This window comes from Lepidochelys olivacea, assembly GCF_965140295.1.
Source record: "Lepidochelys olivacea isolate rLepOli2 genome assembly, chromosome: 1".
Lineage (NCBI taxonomy): Eukaryota > Metazoa > Chordata > Testudines > Cheloniidae > Lepidochelys > Lepidochelys olivacea.
Window position 1 is genome coordinate 135,429,451 of NC_140411.1, and position 17,885 is coordinate 135,447,335.

Genomic DNA, 17,885 nt, shown 5'->3' on the forward strand with positions numbered 1-17,885 from the left:
CACACAATACCCCTGTACAATGTGTATTATTATGCCCCTTTGATAGATGAAGCTAGACTGTACCTCTAGGGTATAGCAATTTGTTGAGGATAGTGCAGGGATGCACCATCTGGGAGAAATCAAGGAGAGGATGCACTTCTTGGAAAAACAATCCTTTCCAAGCCTGCTTCCCACAGTGTGCCTGCCCTGCCCTAATGGCTAGCCCAGAGGGAGAAGTACCCGAGGGCAGGGAGCAAGGCCCCACCTTCTCCCTTCCATTCGCTACTCCTTTTCAGGTACTGTTCATCCCTGGTGAAACACAGAGGTAACTGTCCTTGGGCACCTCAAAGTGCAGGGTCTGCTATTGAGGCAGGCTCTGCACAGGGGATGCTCCAGGGAAGGGAAGGCTCTTTGCACTGACATAAAGGCCAGCCATAATCTAGCCCATAATGAGTATTCTGGAAACCTTGACACATTGCTCTACCTTTGTTATTTCCTTACTTGCCCTAACTTTGACCCCTTCTCAGCCCTGAAGAACAAAGCTACTAGCCCAATCTCTTAGGCAAGCCAGCTGGGTCACTAGTCGCAGGAGAACTTGGGACAAGTAACTGTGAATGAGTGAGTGGTCATAACCCGTTTGTGTGAGTATGCCCACATCCACAGAGCTGAGTGGATTTTTGTTTTGAATCAGTTGCCCGGTACTGGAAGACATTCTCTTTATAAAATAAATGGTAGAAAGGCCTGTTAAATAAACATCATGCAAGAGATGGGGATGGCTATTGTTCTTGTAGGCTGGGGGGAGCTGCAGAGCAGTGCAGTGCAGAACCCTTCTGTTCAGGTGAACACACTCCAGAGCTGGGACCAGGATCCTTATGGTCTCCTGGCCCTTTGCTCCCTTTGTCTACATTATTGCCTACCTATCTGCCACCTCCATCAATCCAGCAGCCTCTGAAGGAAGAAGGGAAAATAGGAACTCTGTGGCTCATGTAGAACAGGATATTTTTCCCACACGTTTGTTCCCCTGTATGTTATTTTTTGCAGGAGTGGAACATATAGGCTTCTGATATTAAACTTCAAGATAAGAGTATTTGGAAGGGTAAAGGGGTGTTAGGAGAGACAAGTTTTAAACGTAAGTGCATAAGAATGGTTATACTGGGTCAGACCAAAGGTCCATCCAGCCCAGTATCCTGTCTACCGACAGTGGCCAATGCCAGGTGCCCCAGAGGGAGTGAACTTAACAGGTAATGAGCGAGTGATCTCTCTCCTGCCATCCATCTCCAACCTCTGACAAATAGAGGCTAGGGACACCATTCCTTACCCATCCTGGCTAATAGCCATTAAAGGACTTAACCTCCATTAATTTATCCTGTTCTCTTTTAAACCCTGTTATAGTCCTAGCCTTCAGCCCAAAGGGAAAAAATAAGAAATTAAAATCCATAGAATCAGCACAGAAACAGGTAAAAATGTGTAGTTAAAGTTATTATAAGTATTACAGAATACCAGGAAGTAAGTAAAAACAAGAAGGAATAAGAGAAACAATATGTTGCCCTTTGCTTATGGTAATGATTCAGCCCTACATAGCAAGATGCATTCAAAAAACCACGTCCAATAAAAAACAAAAATCCAGCCTAAGAGATGCTAACAGAATGGAAATTGTTGGCAGGTAACATGCTACAGCTAAAAAAAAAAAATCTTAAGAACAAATACCTTATAGATAGATAGATAGATAGATAGATAGATAGATAGATAGATAGATAGATAGAAAAAATATTCATAAGTATCTAAGCAGTACTGTAAGAGCCTGCCAGAGTCAGTGATTGGATGAAATAAACTTTTACACAATAAAGAAACATTTTAAAAGGCTGGAGTGATGCAAAGAAACAAAATGATATTGCTTAAATAATCTTTTTCATGGTGAAATATGGGGGAAAGAGTTATCCTAGGGTAAGCATTTACATGTAACAAAAGTGAGAAGCTATCTTTTCATAATAAACAGAAAGAAAGAAAGAAAGAAAGAAAGAAAGAAAGAAAGAAAGAAAGAAAGAAAGAAAGAAAGAAAGAAAGAAAGAAGGCATTGAAATAGCTCTGGAAGTAGAATTCTAGAAAACAAAAGTTTTTGATGGTACTATAGAAGTAATTGAACCATTATCAAAATAGATAATTCATGTTTACGATCAGTTATTAAACTAGAGAATAGTACACCGACTAAAGGAGAACAAGTAGGTGCAATTTATTTAGGGCTTGTCTACATGGTGTGTTAATGTGCACTAATGTGTCACACTGCTGGTCTACACTAAAAGTTCCCTACTGCACATTGACATAGTACTGTGACCTATATCAACACACACTAGAGAACTTTTAGTGTGCACCAGCAGGGTCCACACAGAAGTGTACAGTGGAATTTGAATCCCAGCTGGTGCACACTAATGCACTATACAGACATAGTCAAGTCCTTAGACTCTCAAAAAAGCTTGTAAATAAAGATTTTCTCAAGAGACGCTCAAAATCCTAGGATGGAAAATAAAATCCTACCACACATTCAAAACTGGTTAAGAGACAGAAGACAGAGTTTAGGAACAAGTGGTCAGTTCCTTGTGCATAAGGAGTTTATGGTAAAGCATGTCACAAATCAGTTCTAGAATCAGTGTTATTTACTATCTGCTTATTAACTATCTTGAAAATGGGATGAATAGCAAATAGAATTTTCTCAAAAAAACTAAATTAGTTTACTCAAGACTAAAGAAGACTAGGGGAAAAAACTAGCAAGCTGAGCAACATGATGGATAATTAAATTTACTGCAGTTAAGTGCAAGGTAGCACACACTGAAAGAAATAATTAAAAATATGGTTATTCTTTGTTCAAAAAGGAGTAAAGTATCAGAGTAAAATAAAACATAGGAGTAAAATATCAGAGTTATGAACACCTCAGGAATGGAGGTGTTCGTAACTCTGAAATGTTCATAACTCTGAACAAAACATTATGGTTGTTCTTTAAAAAGCTTAAACTGAACATTGACTTAATACAGTTTTGACACTTTACTACACAGAAGAAAAATTCTGCTTTCCCTTTATTTTTTAGTAGTTTACATTTAACACAGTTCTCTACTGTATTTGATCCCGTCCCCCCGCCGCCTCTGTGTGTTCAATGTTACATCTGTTCCCTTAGTGACAAACGTAAGGTTTTACTAGTTTTTCTTCTCTTATCACTCCAGAGCAACACAGCTGCAGGAGAGTAAGCTGGATTCTATTCTGCCAGATGAATCGTCAACAGATTTTTTTTAAACCAAGTTCCAATTACAAGTAGTTAGTTCTCAAGAGCCTAAGGATGTTTGCAGGCAAGTAACCTAGTCTTAGGTTCATGCTGTTGAATGCAACAGTTTATAAAGCATCAACTATCCATGATTCAGTGGAGTATGAGACCCCTCATTTTCCATGTACCACCAAGACCTTGTTGGATGATAGTCTTTTGGCGCAACTGCCTCTACCTGGGTGCTGTATTTAGTGTGTGTGCAGACTGCTTCTATATGGTGCTGAATAGTTCAATGAATAGAAGAACTCCAAGTCTGTGAGGAAATCATAAGAAAAATAAAACTGAAATAAATTAATACTTCACTCTATTGTAGCATGTAATAGTCTGCATTGCACTATAATCTGTTCAATTGTATTTTAAAGCTGAATTTTGGTTTTAAGAAATTCCTGAAAAAGTATGGCAATTAAATATATGGGTAAATAAATAAGGCCAAAAGCTGGAAATTTGACGTGAGGTAAGGAAAATTAAGTGTATTTGTATTAACTTATTCAGCAAATAATGCTCATAATTTAGTTAGGCTATTGAATCACCTAACTCAATTGGAAAAACTATTACAAAAATCTTTAAAAATAAACATGACCACGGGCATTTCATTTTTTCCTGATCTTTATCAGCAATCTTAATGTGATAAAGCTTAATTATAGCATTTATTCACAAACGTTTCAGATCAACATGGAGCTTTATTGATGAGTCATTAAAAAACGAACAAAACAAACTGAAACAAACGTGCCCTTTCTAGAAATGCACAAACAGTCAAAAAATTACACTGGCTCAGTAGCTATATTAGTTACAAACTGTCATTTCAAAACTCCATTCTTGCAGTTAATTAGTATATCAACATTGGTGTCAGAATGCTAAATGCCATTAATTCTCGTTCATAACTATAGTTTTTGATTCCAGGCCAACTTTTCTGGAGCCTCTTCTAAAACAGTGACTGCAATGTTAGACACACAATTATTTAAAAGCACAAAAGTGTGGGTGCAACTTTAGAGTCTGGTTTGAGGTATCCTCAAAAATTTGGCCATACATGTGTCACCCTGAACTTATTTGAAACTGACTGTATAGTAGCAATGATAGTTTGCCATGTTTTAAACAATAACAATAATTTCCGTTTGCTAGGTAAAAAGGTTGCTTGCGTAAAAAAAGTTAATGTTGCACAGTGCAGCTAGATTATGGCAGTGACAAAAAAAATACAATATAAAATATAGTATTTTTTCCATTGGAGAATAAATGACTAGGTAATGTATCAGTTTAGGTAACACAGTCCTATTGCAGAAGATACACATTTCAGAATACAAATCTCATAAAAATGTACAGCTATTAGATAAATATGTACGTCTTTAATCTTCACTGTACCTTTATCTCTGTTTTTCTCCTTCCCTAATGAGTCCAGTTTCTTTCTTAAGGATTTTTTCCTCTTTTGTCCATCTATAAGAGAAAGAAAAAGAAATATGTGAGGAGAAAGAATAGTTAAAGTAGCATTATCCATAAACTAGAATATATAGGGTTAAATTGTCAATCACACATGATTGGGCATACTGAGAAAGGAAAGGGTATAAGGAGGTATGTGTGTGTGTTTGTGTGTGTGTGTGTGAGACAAATGCCAGGGACAGTCACAATCCTTGAGTTCAGGGGAACACCGAGACTCTTCCGTTCTGTGCTCCTAAGAGGGTCTATGGAGGAGGTGGGATCATAGTATGCACATCCACCCACATACCAGTTTGCACAATGGAAAGATCTCAAATGATACATAAGTATTAGGTTTCAGTGGGGTAGTCATGTTAGTCTGCATCAGTAAAAACAAAAAGGAATCCTTGTGGCACCTTAGAGGCTAACACATTTATTTGGGCATAAGCTCTCGTGGGATATAACCCACTTCATCAGATGCATGGAGTGAAAAAAAGTAGGCAGGTATAAATATACAGCACATGAAAAGATGGGAGTTGCCTCACCAAATTGGGTGGGGGGGGGGTCAGCGCTAACAAGGCCAATTCAATGGATGTGGCCCTTTCCCAATAGTTCCCTCACCCAAGAAGGGGTGAATATCAACAAAGGGAAAATTACTTTGTGTAGCGCTAAAAAGGCCAATTCAATCATAGTGGGTGTGGCCCACTCCCAGCAGTTGACAGGAAGGTGTGAGTATCAGAGGAAAAATTATTTTTTGCAGTGACCCAGCCACTCCAGTCTTTATTCAGGCCTAATTTGATGGTGTCAAGTTTGCAAATTAATTCCAGCTCTGCAGTTTCTCGCTGAAGTTTGTTTTTGAAGTTTTTTGTTGAAGAATGGCCACTTTTAAATCTGTTATTGAGTGTCCAGGGAGACTGAAGTGCTCTCCAACTGGTTTTTGAATGTTACAATTCTTGATATCTGATTTGTGTCCATTTATTCTTTTGCGTGGAGCAGGGATCTCAAACTCAAATCACCACGAGGGCCACATGAGGACTAGTATATTGGCCCGAGGGCCACATCATGGACACCTTTTCAAACAAAGATACAAAAGCTCCCCAATCTGCCTCCAGCCCTGCCCCCACTCCACCCCTTCCGTGAGGTCCCGCCCCTGCCCCACCTCTTCCCATCCCTTCCCGCCCCCATTCCAACCCCTTTCCCAAAGTCCCCACCCCAACTCCACCCCTCCCTGTCCCTATTCCAACCCCTTCCCCAAATCTCTACCCCTGCCCTGCCTCTTCTCCGCCTCCTCCCCTGAGCACGCTGCATCCCCACTCCTCCCCCCTCTGTCCTGGAAAGTCCTAAGCACTGCCAAACAGCTGTTTGGCTGCAGGAAGCGCTGAGAGGTAGGCGGAGGAGCAGGGACGTGGCACGCTTGGGGGGCAGCAGATGAAGGGAGCTACGGTGGGCCACAGGAAATAATTCTGCGAGCTGCATGTCTGAGACCCCTGGTGTAGAGACTGTTCGGTTTGGCCAATGTACATGGCAGAGGGGCACTGCTGGCATATGACTGCATATATCACATTGGTAGATGTGCAGGTGAACGAGCCCCTGATGGCGTGGATAATGTGATTAGGTCCTATGATGGTGTGATTTGAATAAATACGTGGACAGACTTGGCATCGGGCTTTGTTGCAAGGATAGGTTCCTGGGTTAGTGTTTTTGTTGTGGGGTGTATGGTTGCTGGTGAGTCTTTGCTTCAGGTTGGGGGGCTGTCTGTAAGCGAGGACTGGTCTGTCTCCCAAGATCTGGATGAAAGCTGGAGGTATGTAAGTAAGTATAGTGGTCAGTAGGTTTCCGGTATAAGGTGGTGTTTATGTGACCATCGCTTATTTTTATTGTAGTGTCCAGGAAGTGGATCTCTTGTGTGGACTGGTCCAGGCTGAGGTTGATGGTGGGGTGGAAATTGTTGAAATCATGGTGGAATTCCTCAAGGGCCTCCTTCCCATGGGTCCAGATAATCAAGATGTCATCAATGTAGCACAAGTAGAGTAGGGGGGCTAGGGGATGAGAGCTGAAAACATAAACATGTTGGCATACTGTGGGGCCATGCGGTACCCATAGCAGTGCCGCTGACTTGAAGGTATAAATCATCCCCAAATCTGAAATAGTTGTGGATGAGGACAAAGCCACAAAGCTCAGCCACCAGGTTTGCCGTGATATTATCAGGGATACTGTTTCTGACGGCTTGTGGTCCATCTTTGTGTGGAATGTTGGTGTAGTGAGCTTCTACATCCATACTGGCTCGGATGGTGTTTTCTGGAAGATCACCAATGGATTGTAGTTTCCTCAGGAAGTCAGTGGTGTCTCAAAGATAGCTGGGTGTGCTGGTAGAGTAGGGCCTGAGGAGAGAGTTCACATAACCAGACAATCCTGCTGTCAGGGTGCCAATGCCTGAGATGACGGGGCATCCAGGATTCCCAGGTTTATGGATCTTGGGTAGCAGATAGAATACCCCTGGTCAAGGCTCTAGCGGGTGTGTCTGTGTAGATTCGTTCCTGTGCTTTTTCAGGGAGTTTCTTGAGCAGATGGTGTAGTTTCTTTTGGTACCCCTCAGTGGGATCAGAGGTTAATGGCCTATAGAATGTGGTGTCAGAGAGTTGCCTAGCAGAGAGTTGCCTAAGTATTAGGTGTTACTGTTAGACAAGTGAAAAGCAGATTCCACAATCCTACTACTTACGCTTCACCTTTAGTCATGGGGCTATATTTCAGTTACACTGATACACAGCTAATATCTTGGGGACAGGTGGGGAGAAAAACAAGACTCAGGTAAGAATTCTGGTAGTCATGTCAGATGGTTGCTAATTGACCAACTTCAAAAACGAAATTCCTCAGACAACAAGCTTTCCATCTGTGTATGGCATGTCCAGCTCAGTTCAGATGGATAAGAATTTTAGAAGAACAACTGTTTCAACATAGTACATTTTAAAAAAAAATTCTATGGGGTATTAGGCACTGAAGAGTTCATGTAGCAGGGTAGGCAGGTTTCTTCTTGACTCAACTATTTCAAACGGTTGGCTGCCATTATTTTCTTAAGAATATAATGAAAAGTCAACAAAAATGACACTATAACAGGTATAAACTCAATACTCTAGGTTAAGTTATGTACCTACTTTAACATGTCACTTTTTGTTTTCTAATATCAAAGAAATATAATAGACCTATATTGAATGTATGCACTACTCTGCTTAGTGATTAATGCATGTTTACTCTTAACATGCTGTTTTTGTAATACACAAAAGAAAACTTATACTATATTTGTTTCATTGTAGCAAGAGCAACAAATATCGCCTCAGCATGTTTTCTTACACAAAGCAATTTCACAAACAGGTTTTATGATTAGGATTATTCAGCAGTCATGTTACCATATAACAGTATTATTCATACTACCATTAGTTAGACAGAGCTATTTTTATACACTTTCAAAAATAAGCCTGAATACTGTCCCTGTTAAGAACAAAAAAGTATAACATATTTTAGAATAAAATGTCAAATTCTACTCTCAATTACACTAGTATAAATCAGAAATAATTCAACTCAGGTTCAGAATTTGGCCCAGATTTGGAGATATCCCCCATGTGCATTTCTTTTTTCTTTTATAAATGTCCACAGTTTTTAGTATCTCTACATTTTAGACATTCTATAATAGCATTGCAGACAACCAAAAGACACACTCCCTGCCCAAATAACATTATGAAAAGGACCATGTTTAGAGCAATGCTGTTTTACTCCCAGTACACTCAACTGAAAGCAGTGTCAAGCACTGGCATAAGAAATATGGGCAAGATTCTAAAAAAATGCACGAGTAACACCTGCTGCACATAAAAAATCAGGATTGAACACATGCAAATGTATGTATGCATGCAAAGCCCCAATTTACACATGAGTGAGCCTTAGCATCTACATCTTTGTGCATGTCCCTTTGCAAGCTGGGACATAGTGCACAAGTTGTCAGGACCAGAGGAGGGGTTTGCAGCAGAATAAAGGACCAGCATGGCGGGGGAAAGAGAATACAGAGCAGAGTCCTTAGAAGAGTGCATCCTTGGACAACAGAAAGAAGCTTTAGAATACCAGGGGAAAGATACTCATCTGGTAGTGTTGGTCATAAGTCCATTCCTTTCCTTTGAACCTCAGCTTTGAATTGATGATGGACATAAAGGAAAACCCATGAAATGAAGAACAAGTGGTGGGAGATCAAAGTGAAGGAGATTCAACAACTCGCCCACACCCATGACATATGCGGATTCTTCAATGCTACCAAACCACTCTACAGATGTCGCACCCACGGGCTCTCTCTCCAGGGATAGAGCCAACATTTTCAAGGACAACAAAATCGATCAATGGACGATAAAAGGAACACTTTGAAGACTTCCTGAATTGTAACTCCAATGTTGATGAAATCTTCATCTTCGATTTAATCCCTCAACATCCCAGCAAGGAGAACCTTAGAACTCCATCAGCGCTGAACAAGATAAAGAAAGCCATCAAACAGATGAAAGGCATCTGGAGCTGACAGAATCCCTGCCGAAATCTTCAAGGGAGAAGAACTGGCTTGTCAGCTTCATACCCTAATCCTCTAGATCTGGAATTTAGAAGCAATCCCAGCCAACTTTAGCCATGATTGTGACCATCTTCAAGAAAGTAGACAAATCAGAATGTGGAAACTACAGAGAAATCATCCTGTAGTCCACCTCCGGAAAGATCCTTGCCAAAATTCTCCTCAACTGACAGTTCCCCATTGCTGAGGAAATCAGCTTCCAGAATCACAATGTTGATTCAGACCATCTTGGAGTACCAGCAACATGATCTTCACTGCCTGCCAGCTTCAGGAAAAGTGCTGCAAACAACACTGTCCTCTATCCAGGGCCTTCATCAATCTCATGAAAGCATTTGATTCCACCAATCATGAGGTTCTGTGGAGATGGCTCCTCAAATTTCGATGCCTGCCAAAATTTGTTGCCATCCCCCAACTCCTCCATGACAACATGTCTGCAATGGTCATTAGCAATGGATCCAAAATGGACCCCTTCTTAGTCAAGACAGGAGTCAAGCAAGTCTGTGTCATCACTCCAACCCTCCTTCTCATCACTGACTAGCTCACCTGCAGACTTGACATCCAGTATAGAATGGATGGCAAGCTCTTCAATCTCAGTTGCCTCCAATCCTAGACAAAGATTTTCACTAAATCAGTCACTGAACTCCAATATGCAGATGACTGTACTCTGTGCACCCACTCAGAAGATCTTCAAAAAAACAGTCAACATTCTCTCTGAGGCCTATAACCAATGAGGCCTCACACTCAACAAAACTAAAACAACAAGGAGTCCGGTGGCACCTTAAAGACTAACAGATTTATTTGGCCATAAGCTTTCGTGGGTAAAAATCCCATTCTCACCGGACTCCTCGTTGTTTGTGTGGATACAGACTAACACTGTTACCCCTCTGATACTTAACAAAACTAAAGTGCTCCACCAACAAGCTCCAAATCACCATCAATCCCTCCACTATATCTTCTGAATTAAGAGGGATGACTGATGCACCAACTGCAGCATTTTGTCCCAAGCCAAAATCTTCAACATTGAAGCTATGATCATTCGCCACCAACTCTGTTGGCTGGTCATGTTCTTTGAATGCCAAACAATTGACTCTTGAAGCAGGTCATGTTCTCAAAACTGAGTCAAGGCCAATGGATGAGGAGAGGGCAAAAAAAGCACTTCAAAGACACCCTCAAAGCCAACATGAAGAAATGCAACATTGCCATAAACTCATAGGAAACCCAAGCCTTCATCTGACAAAAAATGTAGAAGGATCTTGAGGGAAGGATCCCAACATTTTGAGACCCAACAAAGAGAACAGGAAATGGAGAAATGGGAAAGGAGGAAAGAACACGCTGTAGCCCAATCTAGATCTTCAACAATCTAAATCCTCACCATCCACGAGGAAATGTCTGTTCCAACTTCGATAAGCTCTGTGGATCCCAGAATGGCCTCATTAGTTACCTGCAGTTCCACCAATCATAACTGGCTATCATTTTATGAAGACAATCATCCTCGAATTTTGAGGGATCACTGACCATAGATCCATCATTGGACCTATGAACATGTACAATAGCTGAGGATCTGCCTCAAAGACAAGAAAATAAAGTGTGAAGGTTCAAGTGAGACAGATGGAAAAGACACTTGAGAATCTTATTGAAGAATCTGATGCTAGTCGCTCTGTGCAGCCAAGAGGACGGGGAATGGATTTTTTTCCCACCAGAACACATGATTAAATCAAATCTATTTAATATGTAAATATTTTTGGTAGCGATTTCTGCTGCATGCATTTTGGTTATGTCAGGTATAAGGCATTCTGGAAATATTTGTAACTACTTAAGGACTCAGCACATTTAGGCAGCTTTGGAAATCTTAACCTTAATATTTTCCAATCCAATAACAACAAATAATAATTTTTTGTATTTATGTAGTACTTTGCTTATTTTATGTATAGTGCTTTGAGAATAGAATTAATCCTCAAAGCATTCCCGAGAAATAGGCAAGTATTATTACCCGCAAGCAAAATTTACTCATTCTCCTCACTGTAGTGCTTTGAAGATTAATTAGCTAATATTTGCAAGTGTAGTGCTATCTACAATGAAATATCATTTAGTATTCTAACCTGTGGTTAGAAGGTGCTTAAACCACAAAGCTAACCCCACCCTCACCCAGCCTTCAGCATATTTTATTTCTATGCTCCCTTTGTCAATGATATATTAATTTAAATTAATTTAAAAAGCTAAATTAAAAGAATACTAGAGTTGCAAGGTGAAGTATTTAAAAAAGTCAGGAAATGACAAAATAAAGGATGCCTGCTTAATTTTATTCCCATGCGCTCTTGCATTATGAGAGTCATTAATTATACCACCACTTTTTTGCAGAATTCCTACCTCAGTGAATGTGCAGGTCAGAAGGTGCAAACAAATGAATCAATTGTTCAATATTTGTTATTTTTCATCTTTCTGCTTCATTCACTACCCAATTCTATGTGTTCACTGTCCAACATACATGCTAAGGCCACCATTTTGAAAAATAAGAGACTAAGCCAGGCTGACTAGTCCATATTGAGACATCTAAATAAGTGACCTCTTTATCAAAAGTGCTTTATCAAAAGCAGCTGCAATTATAGCCAATGGTTGCTGTTGGGTTCTTGGCATTTTTGAAAATCAAGTCACCTATGGTTCTGAACCAAAGCCACTGCAGAGAACTGGAGTCTTTCCATTGAAGTCAATGGAATTTGGACTAGGCTGTAAATAAGGTTTTAGGAACCTAACTTCAGACTCCTATTTTTGGAAACATGGGAAATTTATGCCTAAAAAGTGAATGTTAGACAAAATTATAAGCATCTGAAAAAAATCTGTAGACTACAAAGTTGATTAAACAATTTTATCTCTGGGTATCTGTGACAGAGTGTATCAGCCCCACACTGGCGAGGCAAGGGTTAAGGAGCTGCTCTGGACACAGGAAGCCACGCCTCCTCAGCTCTGTTGGCAATGCTCCCACTAGAGGGAGCATTCACAAGGGAGTGGCTCAACTCAATCTGGGTTGACCAAGGAGGAGAAAGTTGTGTACAGCAGCCTCCTGTCGAGAAGCTGCCAGGACTCCAAACAGCCAGGACTGGGCCTCACAGCCAAGCCACAGAGAGCCGAGAGTGATGACTTGCTATTGTCAGGAGAAGGGGTTCCAGAGACAGACCAGAGAGGAACCCAGGAGGGATCCCAAGACCTATTTGTGGTGACGACAGAGACTGGAAAAAGAGTAGGAAGTGACCCAGGGAACACGCATGAAAGTACCAGACCCTAGGCCATGCATAGATTTACTGTTTTGAATGGCCCTAGGTTGGAACCCAGTGAAATAGGGTGGACCCGGGTTCCAGGATGTTTGGGCTGACACTGGCCAGCCATAGGTGTTTTATTACAATGTAGACATACCCTAACATTCAGATTCTGCTACTCTTACTCAAATTGAGTAGTACTTTACTCGTTAGGGAAATCAATAGGCCTTTTTGAGAAGTAAGATATTGTGGTTAGATGTTGATAGGTGTTTGGCTGTGTGCATGTGTTCACTCTGTGTGCCGCCCCAGCCCTGCGCAGACAGCTGGCACGGCAGACCTTGAGCGAACCGCCCAATGACCACAAGATCTGTTAAGGGACGAAGGCACCCAGCCAGGTTTATTGTCACCAAAGCATGGTACTAGTATCCTACAGACTCTGCTGGACCACTAAGACATGTATGCCCATAACAAGGGACCAACTCAGTGAACGGCGGGACTTTCCGTTCCTCCCTAAGGCCAGACAAAGTTACTCTCTCTGAGATACATCTTTATACCCCAACACAAACAAGTTAGTACTGCCCCTTTGACCTAGTTACTGCTCCCTGACATCACTAGTAATCACCCATCGTCTTGGACATGCTGGTTCGATCAAAATATCTCTATTATGTACTGTCATCCTGATCTTATCTTTTACGAAGGGTCAGTGCATTCCTGTTATCCTTGGGGAATGTTTTAGTACCATCCTTGATATCAGGGTTTTCTGGTACCACTTGATATTGGGATGTGTTTGTGTGAGTACTCTGTCTCTAGCACTTCTTAGGAATGTGTATTTCTGCAATATCAGCCTTGTTCTTGCCAAATTTTGTGAGCAGGTCCTGTCTCATACCAGGCCTCTAATACAAGGGCTTATGTCTCAGGCTCTCTTCCTACTACAGATATTACTCAGTGTGAGGAAGGCTATCACAACCAAACCTGAAGGGACTTGCCCAAGATCATACAGCAAGTCAGTAGCATAGCTGGGGTTAAAATCCAGGAGGGCTTGGCTATCTGGAGTTTAGGTCATTATACTATACAGCCTTAGCACAGCCCTCCATTATATGAAATTAATTTTTAATTAAAATAATATACAGTAAAAAGATAACTGCATTAGTGCCTGCCATGTCATGTTACTGAGAAAACAAACTCACAACTATTGTATGATATTTCATATGATGGAATTATTCCCATCATAATAAGCTTCAAGCAATTCTAAAACAAGAATATGATCCTACAACTCCTATTATTCTTATGCAAGGTCTGTATGAATAAGCCATATGACGAGTCTTTCTCAGTAGGTCACATGCAAAGAAACTTGCAGAAAAGGAAGAAGTGCATTTTTCTTTTATGCGCACAGAGTGCAACAGATCCTTTCAATTATTTTAATTCTTAGCTTTTTTCAACAAAGGAAATATTCTCTGTTCCTTATGGGGTTACTGAGTGAAGAAATAAACTCATTTATTTGGCATCTTTCTTTTTCTGTAAGACGTGTGTTTCTTGTCCATTTATGGAAGAAAACAAGGTCTGTTCTACAACAAAGAGTTATTTTCATACAGTGCAGAGGGGACTTATCTGGGAGATAAATATCATACCCATGGCTTATTCAAAACAAAAGAAGATGATAAATCTGTAATTGAAGGATATGTGATTTTAAAAATATGGAAATTCAATTTAATATTTCTCTATAGGAGCTGTAAGCATCATAATTTTCATTTAATGGAATATTACTAAACAAGTAAATTTATTTGTAAAAAAAAATAGGGTGGATTTACTTAAAGTGCAGTTCTACTCTGAAAAATGACTACAAATGGTTTCATGAAGCAAGTTTGTTCTCTTATGGATTTCCATACCAAATTTGCTCATTAAAAATCATTCTGTTTCCGTATGCCAGCCCTGAATACCCAGCCAGGGACCAAAAGTCTTGTGGTTTGTGCATCATCACCTAGAATAAAGATTCTGAAATCGAAAGTTAATTAACAATTCTGTTGACAATGCATGAAAGAGAATAGAGACTGCCACACTTTTCCATAGCTGTAGTGTTTTTGGAGTGAGAAACTTTTCTGTTGGTCACTAAAAAAAAAGCAGATTTGCTTCTGGCTACACACATGGATCTAATCTGATGAGTAAAATGGTGCAATTTTTACATTGTCATTTTTCTGACCTTAACAGCACTTTAATAAATCCTCCTTGCAATGTTTATTTAGATTAATATTGCTGAAATGCAAAGTCCCCATGTAGTAGTTTTCAAACCTCTGCCAGCTGTAACACAGACGGAAGGTGAATATTTTCATCTAGAGGGCCCTGGGCTAAAGTTTTGGGGATGTGGGGCATAAAGTCAAGAAGAAAAATCGAAGCTCTGAGCCACAGATGTCCCCAGGCTGTTCCTCCTTCTTCCCTCCACCAACACAGCCTCAGAACCCGAACTCATTGCGTGGCCAACATAAATCTGCACATCCTTTTGGCCTACATTGTTCTATGTTTAACTTTGTGTTGAGTCTAGTCCCCCTCCTCTGTGCCAATTAACCTGGGGCAAAGGGAAACTGGTCCTTGCAAACTTTCTTTTTACAGTTTAGAACAGCTGTTAAGCAGATAACTGTATTTAATGCCTTTTGCCATGCTCTTTCACAGGTTCTGTTGAAATATTTAAAAAATCCTATGAAATCAAGCAGTGTTGAATACTGAAGGGCTGCATTAGGACCATGGGAGAGTCACAAGTGGATTTTCAGGGGAAGGGACAGCTCAGTGGTTTGAGCATTGGCTTGCTAAACCCAGGGTTGTGAGTTCAATCCTTGAGGAGCCATTTAGGGATCTGGGGCAAAAATTGGGGATTGGTCCTGCTTTGAGCAGTGGGTTGGACTAGATGACCTCCTGAGGTCCCTTCCAACCCTGATATTCTATGATTTTTAATGCTTTGTGCCAGTCACTAAAGTCTGAGTTTGCACTCTTTAAGCAAGCAAAACTCCCAAAGTCTTCACATGGAATTTGGCTCATTAAGTATTGTAGGACTGAATCCTAATTATTAAAAAGTTCCTCTAAATACTAATACTGACTGGCAGAGTGACTAAATGCCAGATTTTTATACCTTTACTCATGCTTGTAGCACTTTATTCCACAAGTAGCCCTGATGTAGTACTGCATAGTGGGCAGTAAAGGTATGGACAGAGGACCAAGTGGCTGCACAGCAAATGTCCTGCCACGGGATGTCTGCAAGGAAAGCCAACATGGCAGCATGAACTTGCATGGAGTGTGCTGTGACCGGGGCAGAAGGGAGGGAGACCATATCTGTTCACAATACAAGAGATCCAATGAGCTAGACATTGCTAGGAGAGAGCGCAGCCTCGACAGCGGTCAGCGATAGTGAGGAAGAGACGAAGGGAAGCACAGAAGTCACAGGTACACTGGAGGCAAAAGGCCAGTGCTCAGCAGACATTGAGGGAGTGCAGTGTGCACTCTCTGGAGGAGGTGTATGGTTTAGGGTAGAAGACGGGTAGGTGTATGCCCTGGTTGAGGTAGAACAAGGAGACCACTTTGGGAAAAAATTTGGGGTGAAGGCATAGGGAGACCTTGTCACGGTAGAAGACACAATCTTCCACAATCCACAATCATGGCCACTAGTTCGCTGACCAACTGTGCAGAGGTGATGGCCACCAAGAAGACCATCTTCATGGAGAGGTGGGTGAGAGAGCAGGTTGCCAGGGGTTCAAGGGGCAGCTTAGTGAGGGCAGAGAGGACAAGGTTGAGGTCCCAGGGGTGGGTAGGTTACCGCACAGAGGGGAAGGCGTTGGGAAGACAGTGAAGGAAGCGGGCAGTAGTTGGGTGAATGAAGACGGAGAAACCATCCACAGATGAAGGTGATCTCGGAACCAATACTGGCGAGGCCAACCAGGGGCCACGACAAGAATCATCACCCGATCCTTCCGGATTTTGTGCAGGACCTGGAGAAGCAGGGGAATGGACAAGAAGACATAATGGAGCTCACAGGTCCAGGCAATGAGAAAGATGGAATGGAGCATGAGACCATGGAGTTCCCACTCATGGGTGGTACGGAAGGAGAGACTGAGCTGATCCATGAGAGAATTGCTTGCCCCCGGGAGGTGTACAGTGTGGAGGATGATGGACCAATTCCAAAGGAAGATGACCTCCGCACAGAAGCGGGGAGGGTGGGGGGGGAGACACGGACCCAGGCCCTGCCCTGCTTGTTGACATAGATGACCACTGCCATGTTATCAGACAGCACCTAGATGTGGCGGGAGCGGAGAAGAGACAGGAAGGCCAAGCAGTCAAGGCGAATGGCACATAGTTCCAAAATGTTGATGTGCATCCTTGCCTCCAGGGGTGACCAGAGGCCCTGGGCCATGTGGCTGTCCAAATGGTCTCCCCAGCCTGCAAGTCAGGCATCAGTGGTAAGAGTAGTGTGAGGCGCGAACGGGACACCTGTGAGGATCATGGAAAAGTTGTGCCACCAGGCCAGGGAGGTCGGGACGGATGGGGGAATGAGGACAGGCTTGGTGAGAGTGTCCTTTTGTGGGTTGTAGGCCGAGTGGAGCCACAGTTGGAGGTAACGCATATGCAAGCGAGCAAACAGTGTGACCATGGTGCAGGTATTCATATGGCCAGCAGGGAGTGGCACTGATAGACATGCATCCATGGCTGGTGGCAAAGCTGCACGATAAGAGCATTGAGGGCAGCAAAGCGGTGCAAGGGAAGAAAGACACAGGCCACTACAGAATCCAGGCGTGTCCCAATGAAGGTGAGGGTGCATGTGGGGACAAGCACCAATTTCTCCTCGTTGATACAGATACCTAGGTAGCCAAGCAGGGCATGCAGGGTCCGGATACTGGTGAGAAGGTGGGCACAGGGGTATGCAACAAGGAGTCAAGATAGGAGAAGAGGGAACGCCCCAGCCAATGCATGCAAGCTGCCACAACCACAAAAACCTTCATGAAGACACAGTAGGGGGCAGTGGTGATCCAAAAGGGAGGACACGGAACCGGTAATGGGAGGTGCCCACCATGAACTGTAGGAATTTGTGATGAGCAGGGTGGATGTCTATTAAAGTAGGCATCTTTCATATCGAGAGCTGTGAACCAGGTGCCATGGGGAAGGCATGGAAGGATATGGGGAAGCATGACCATGCAAAAATGGAATTTGCAAATAAATTTGTTCAGGGACCGGAGGTCCAGAATGGGGCAGAAGCCACTCCCCTTCTTCGGCATGGAGAAATGTGGGCGGGAGGGGTGGTAATTTTGCCCCAGTGTGGGCGAACAGGGCAAGATGACCCCCAAAGGTGATGGGTAGCATAATC

General features: G+C 42.1%; 1 protein-coding gene across 5 annotated transcripts in view; it reads right to left on the minus strand.

Annotated features, from left to right (window-relative positions):
• Nucleotides 1-17,885, minus strand: part of ARHGAP6 (Rho GTPase activating protein 6) — a 510,120-nt gene that overhangs the window by 69,143 nt on the left and 423,092 nt on the right. For all 5 annotated transcript variants that reach the window (XM_084643362.1, XM_084643363.1, XM_084643366.1 and 2 more), the window contains exon 3: nucleotides 4,646-4,717. In XM_084643362.1, coding sequence (XP_084499488.1) covers nucleotides 4,646-4,717 — 72 coding nt within the window. The remainder of the gene's footprint in view (nucleotides 1-4,645; nucleotides 4,718-17,885) is intronic.